This window comes from Geospiza fortis, unplaced genomic scaffold (genome assembly GCF_000277835.1).
Source record: "Geospiza fortis unplaced genomic scaffold, GeoFor_1.0 scaffold286, whole genome shotgun sequence".
Lineage (NCBI taxonomy): Eukaryota > Metazoa > Chordata > Aves > Passeriformes > Thraupidae > Geospiza > Geospiza fortis.
Window position 1 is genome coordinate 396,922 of NW_005054444.1, and position 7,160 is coordinate 404,081.

Consider the following 7,160-nt stretch of genomic DNA (forward strand, 5'->3'; position numbering starts at 1 on the left):
TGAGTGCATTTCAGACAGGCTCTCTCAGAAGGTATCTCCACGCCAGGGCTGAGATTGCTTGCTCTACCTTTATTTGACATCACACAATTTATATTCCACAGCTATAGCGTTGCAAGAACATCTCCCCAGCCTGCAGCTTCATTTTCAGCACACAGCAACCCCAGCACTTTAATTGTCCCATAAATGTGATGGAAAGGATTTGATGCAAAGAGCTGTTAAAATGCCAAATGTCTTGAGCACTGCAACTAATGAATGGCTCCCAACGATTCATGTTTCAATCTATATGCAAATGTGCCCTTTGGTTGGCTTGTGCTGGACTTTTCACTGCTGTGTTACAGCTATCCAGGGAAGCCTCAGACTCATAGATCAGACAGATACAAGGCATAAATGGGAGAAGACTTAAATTATTCAGTGTTTATGAGAAAGAGAATCCAAACAGCAGAGTTACACTTTGCTTTTTATAATAACATGATTACAGATGAGCCCCAAGCAGACCTACAAAATCATTGTTTTTCTCCCCCACCCCTTCCTCCTTGCTAGCAAAATACACAGCACAATAAATCACTTGGCAAAGCTGAATGTGTGCTCAAAACAGTGTATGTCAGCTCCAGGTAAAGCCAGTGCTCACACAGCCCAAGTGGAAGATGTCTGTGAAAGATTTCAAAACCTGGTCTCTGCTATTCTTACCCCCAGCACAGGAAAACATATCCTGAAGCATTTGGCAGTCACATCTATTTCTGCTCATTTACAAACTGCACAAATCCCCTTCACCTGCATTGCAATGTGCAATTCTGGTCTTAACAAGAAGAAATTAAGCTGAAATACTGAAGAAAGGGCTGCTGCCATCAGTGGTGGACTGCAGTTTGTTTTAAAAGGCTGAGGGAAAAAGGTTTTGTAGGATTTTGGTCAATTCCCAGGGTACAAAAGTAAACTGCAACTCTGTATACAAACACTGAGAAATGGCAAGAAGGAGAAAGGACAATTTCATCCAAAGGCCATTCCTGACATGAGAGCAGGAAGCCACAAATATCCTCAAAAACCAGAAACATGAAGATATTAAGGACCATCTTGTTCATGTAGGCCTTGTGGAGTTTAAAGCTGAAGCTGTACTGCAGACTTTATATTCAAAGAAATGCCAGAGGTATCACAGGAACTGCAGAGTGGGTAGGAGCAAGGAAACTGTGAGACTTTGGCATTGCCCCCAAGAGTCACCTCCCCAGCAGCTCTGACAAACCAGGAGAGCAGAGCTGAAGTCTCTAACCAAGCTTTGGCTCCTGCAATGTTTCAAAATAGTTGGAACAACTTCCTTGTTTTGCTGTTGAACTAAAAAGAACTTTATAGTGTGAGGCACCCACTGTGCTTGATCCCTCAGGACCTTAATATCTGGCTGAACTTTGGTTTCCTTTATCTGCTTGGATTAGGTCTCCACTGATTCTCTTAGCTCTTATTTCCACTCTTCTCCCTCTAATTGCAGGAGCAGGTTAGGGGGACACTAAGAACAGGAGAAACCTGCAACAGCAGCAGCGCTCTTCACATGGTCTGGACACAGTCAGGTGCCTACAGTAACACAGATACAGTAATCTGAAAAGTCTAGCTTAATGGAAGAGATTAGCAGGATCACAGAATATCCTGCATAAGGCTCATCCAGTCCAACTCCTGATGCAGAACTCGATCCTCCACAAAATACTTAAATTTTGCAGCATGTTTTATTCCCCAGCAGATAAGTGGGTTTGATTTCAGCAACAGCAAATTTGCAGCACCTTGGATTTAAGAGTGGGCTATGGGAGGGTTGCCTACAAGAGCAAGGAGAAAGATTTGGCAACAAGAGCCATGCAGCAAGCAGCAGCCTGTTGCCATTTGCCACCAGGAGAGCCCTTTTCCAGGCCAGGCTGTGGGCAGGACCAGCACTCCCTCCCTGTCTCCAGTCCAGCTCCAAAAACGTCTCTACGTTAAGTAACAGAGGGAACGTGCATGAATGAGCTGCTGCTGGGCTGTGGAGCCAAACTAACTTGTCAGGCTGCCAAGGCAGGAATTCAGGCAGCCCTCCTTTCCCATCTTCCATTTCTTTATGCATGGAAATGGACTTGCCACTAGTAATTTGCTAGCGACTAAAGCTGATAAGTTTGGCTCCCTGCAAACCCCTGCTGGGGAACAATATTGGCTTTTCTTTTGGATTACTGGGTGGAAGACACAGGGCAGGCAGAAAGCTCTGTGTGCTTTCTCCTCCTCGCTGGAGCTGTGTGCTGCCCTCGCTGCTCAGTTCTCCCTAAGGGAGTTCCTGGTATGAATTGTTCTGATGGGAGAATGGAAGAGAAACAGTGTCACAGGCTCATCTTCAAAACTCCTGGATTTATAGCTGGGTGGAAACCAGGCAGTAAGGGCCAAATGCTCTGTGCTCATCTATCCCAGGTGACGATTTGGGGTTTTGTTTGACCTTGCTGGAGAAAGTTTTCAGGGGAAACAGGGGTAGAATGGCAGGACTGTAAGCATGTTGTGCACATTCAAGAATGAGAAAAAAAAAAGACAAAGAGAGAGCTCCTTGGAAAGTCATACAGGTCATGAACCACACAGATGTATTTCCAAAATCTTACAGCAAAACTGAAGGAGGCAAAATATGAATATTGCTGCTATTTGTAATTAAGCATCACATAAAGAGCAGTATTTAGGGTAATAGAGAGCAAAGTGTTTCCTGCGTGACTCAGAAAGGACCTTTTGATGGGACAAACTGGTGTGATTTCACAAAGGGCCTGTACCTGCTAACAGCTGGGTAACCTTACTTCATTACCAAGGGGTCCTTGCTCACCTTATCCATGCTGCAGAAATGTCTGCAGTAATCAATACATTCAACACAAACCTATTTCTCTGATATTTCTGAGCAACTGCCTGGCATTTGAGCCCACAGGGAGAGTGCCCAGAATTTTATACAGAAGTATGCTGCAGCCTTGCCTAGACAAGTCACTTTGTTTTTAGATAATGAGCAAGGTGCTCAATTTGATTAAAGCTCCGCAAAGGGTGAGTTCAGACTGGTACAGAAGACTATGATCCAGCAGCTTAACCACAGAGGGGCAACCCCCAGAGAGAGACATGACAGGCAGCCTAGAGTGATACCATCCTAGACAGAGGTGTAACAGGGTATTTCTCAACTGCTATGCTGACCTTTTTGCCTAATTTGTTTTAATTTCCACACCCATTTTCCTTGGCACCACTAACTGCATCAGCCAGTTTGTGCACGAGGCCAATGCCTTGGAGCCTTTGGAAGGAGGACCAAGCTTCTACACACCCCTACCAAAGTACAGCCTGTTTTTGTTGGGCTCAGGTTCCAGCAGGTTGGGGAAATGCTATAAAAAGCATTTCAGTTGTTCCACAAGATCTCTGGCATTCCTTCCACTCAAAGCTATCCTCAGTGGTTTGTGTCACTGCTGTAAACTGTGTGAAGTTATGTGAGTTCCTTCAAAGGTCCAGTGCTTTCTGCTGAACAAAAGCAGATTTACCAAGCAAGACAAAGAATTCAGTCAAAATTCTTGGGTAGATTTGCTGCATTGAATCAATGTTTGACTGTGTTGACAAATGCACTCGAGTCTCTGCAGCCCCAACCCAGGATATGTAGTGGGACTGTCAGTCCTCCCCAGGGGAGACATGGCAATGAGAAGCTAAGAGTGAGACATGTTAACCCCAGACAAAGGCAAAACACTGCAATATGAAGCCTTAAATTATTGCAGAATCTACATGAGACCTGCTACACAACTTAATTCTTCATTTGATAGAATCACAGAATGGTTTGGGTCTGAAGTGACTTCAAGGATCTTCTTGTTCCAAACCCCCTGCCATGGGCACTAGACTAGATTGCTCAAAGCCCATCCAACCTTCCTTTGAACACTTCCAGGGATGGGGCAGCTTCTCTGGGCAACCTGTGCCAGTGCCTCTCCACTCTCACAGAAAATAATTTCTTCAAAATATTTCATCTAAGCCTGTCTTCTCTTAGTTTAAAAGGACTTCCCTGGTCCCATCACTGCTGGCCAATATAAAAGTTGCTCTCCTTTACTACAAGCTCCCCTTAGGTACTGCAGGGTGATATAAAGTCTTTCTGGAGTCTTCTCCTTCTCAACCCCAACTCTCTCAGACTGTCTTCATATCAGAGGTGCTCCATCCTTCATTTTCTTTTAAATGTGCAAAAAGACTCTATTTCTAAACAACCAAAGCAGAATTGTTCCTGGAAACTGAAAATCAATTTTTGACTAGATCCTATTTTAAGTCAGGCAGTAAGTTGTTTTATTCTCCTGCATGTCCAGGATTCACATGCAGCTTTTGGGCCATCCCAGATGAGAAAATAGAAGTGGAACATTGTACGAGGTTAATCTGGACTACACACACAGAGTAATGATTTCCTCTAAGCCAATCAAGGATTAAGGCTAATGAGTATCTCTGCATCTTGTAACAGTCCTTTTAAGGAAATAAGAAAGGACAAAAATAACCTGACTCGACCCGTTCCCTCCAAAAATATATTTTTATTAGTGCCTGTGGTGATGGAGTAAAACTGGAGAAGGTGAAGACGGGAATGATTCACTTACCTGTCGTAGAATCACCATGGTTCCTGTATAAACACATCAGCAATCACCAGGAATGGACCTAAATCAAACGAAGTCAGCAATTAATGACTCTCCCCCGACTTAAGAGACCCAGCTTGTGGACTGTCCCAACCCTACAGCACTTCCACAGCCCTAGGTGTGGAAGAGAGCTAGCAGCACTGGAACTCCCAATGCTTTCGTAATATTAATTCCAGACAGTGAGAGACAATCCTCTAAATACATCCAGATTAATGCTGGCACCGTGGTGAATGAGACTGGGACTGCAGGTCACTTATGCAAGTAATATTTTGTAAACTGAGTCCTAGAAAGTTATCCAAGGATTAACCCAGCAAACACACTGATACTGATTTATTACATGTGTCTTTGCATCCTGTGGTATGAACTAAAGCACGTGGAGGCGGGGAGTACTGTCCTTAACATGTGACATGTCTGGATGGGTTTTCATCTTTCCATCCAAACTGCTTTCAAGAGAGGAAAGAAAATATCAAGTCCTCTAGCACAGCCTGAAACCAAGACCTGGACTGGATGGAGTATTTCCACTCTCTGCTCCAGCTGTAGCACAAATTGTATCTTTGTGGGATTTACATGGGAAAGTCCCATGCTTCTCCTGAGTTTGTGCTTGCTGCTCTAGTGCCATTTCATGGCTCTCAAAATTAAGTGTGTTGGGGTGTTGGGTTTGTATGAATGAAACATGCTTTCAAAGAATTGAATTTCTGCAGCTTCTAATCTCTGAGTCATCCTTGCTACATGGCAATCAATAATAGTTGTATTTACAGTGTGGAACGTTTTCCAGCATAGTAAAAATACTCGTGCCTTAAAAAGCAGGGGGAAAGGTACTCAATCTCAGAGACACAATTCCCACAGGACACTGGACATTGAAGCCTGATGAAGGATAATCTTGCAGGACACAAGATATTTCTATTCACAGAGGCAATATAATCTGGACTCATCATAAAAACTTAAATACTGTGTTTCAAGTTTTAGCCATAATTTTCATTTTTTGCTCTCCCCACTAAAAAGCAAACATTTTTCAGGGGGATGGGAGGGAGAAGTCTTTCCACCCTCCCCACAATCGTCTCCAGGTGGGATGTGCAAAGAGAGAGACTTGGTCTCACAAAAAAAAGGTACAATAATGTCCCATGCCAGTGTCTCTACACACTTTCCTCATGGCAAGGAAAGTGATCTCTCTTCCCCACCAGCAGCAACTGCTTTCATCCCATTCAGCAAAGTAGAGACTTGGCCTTTGGTACTGATCCTGCTGGCTGAATTTTCTGTAGCCTCCCAGGTGCAGTGGGAAACAGGTGTTCCCATCCTAGCTAGAAAGGCAGGATTTATCTCCGTTAGCTCCTGCAGAGACTCTAAAGGCCCAACAGAATTTCCAGTTATTCCCTTTTCCTCACCAGGCTGCCTGCACCACCTCTACATTTTCACAGACCACACATATGAAGTACCCCACTGAAATCTGTCGTCTTTTGCCGTCCACGTGCCTTCAACCCCCTTAATGAAAACATCCATTTGCTAAAACCATCTACATGATCCACAAACACTCTGCATTGCCTAGGAAAGGAAATGGTGTCCTAAGAGCAGCCAAGGCATCACTGTTCTTTAGGAAATACTCCCTAGGCAAACTTTGGCCACAGGCCATATTTAATGAATTAATTTTGCTTTTCCTAGAAGGTAGATGAATAGTGGAAAATCACGTGCACACTTTAATAACTGAAAGGCTGTCAGGCACTTTCCTAATTCTAAGATTGAACCTTCTCTGTAGCACTTTAAATTATTACTCTTCTCTTTAATTCACATGGATTGAAAATAACTTTCTAACCCTGCCAAGTAGTGAGCCCTGAGGCAGACTGCCTAGGGATGCTGAAGAGTCTGTTCCACTGGGAATAGTCAGTGAAATCTTAGCCAGCCTCAGAGCAGGCACTGTGGGAGGTTCTTCAGAGGTTTGTCCATGATGGTCATGGGTCAGTGTTGGACACTGGAGCAGGTAGCTGGATAGCAGCTGGAGTTCCCTGGCTGAAGGACATCTGCTATGGACAGGTCATCTAGTAGTTCCTTTCCTCCCTTTTCCTCTCTGAAAAACAGAGATCTTGCCCAACAAGGAGCTCCTAAATACCCCAGACATAAATTTTATGCTAATCAGCCAAGTGACCTAGGTGAGCTGGCCCCACTGCGTGTCCACATTGCAAAAACCATGCATGGGACATCTATTCCAACAGGTTGGGCTAAAGCCACAAGTTCACACCTCAGAGCTGCTCCTTCAGTTTCTGCCCTGCTGCTGCTGAAGCAAAGTACTTTCCCATGGTTATCTAGGTTCCCAGCATGAAAACAACCTGGCATGTTGGCATCCTGCTTAGCCTGGCCTGTGGTGATGCTGAATAATCTTCCAAAATTTGTGCCAGGTTTGGAAGAGTATTTACATACCAAATCCACTCTGATTTTAAACAGGACTTTGGTGCCCTGAATCTTTTGTGGATTATTTTCTGAAGGTGTAGCCTCAGCTTAATCTTGTTCAGTGCATTCTGTCCCTTCATGATGCCTTTGCAAGAGAGGTTGTAGACAAGAGACAGC

The 7,160-nt window shown here is 44.2% G+C and overlaps 1 protein-coding gene across 1 annotated transcript in view; it reads right to left on the reverse strand.

Annotated features, from left to right (window-relative positions):
• The window catches only part of MYO7A (myosin VIIA), a 97,713-nt gene that overhangs the window by 74,420 nt on the left and 16,133 nt on the right, over positions 1 to 7,160 (reverse strand). Inside the window, exon 2 of the mRNA XM_031062298.1 lies at positions 4,569 to 4,626. Coding sequence (XP_030918158.1) covers positions 4,569 to 4,586 — 18 coding nt within the window. The 5' untranslated portion in view covers positions 4,587 to 4,626. The remainder of the gene's footprint in view (positions 1 to 4,568; positions 4,627 to 7,160) is intronic.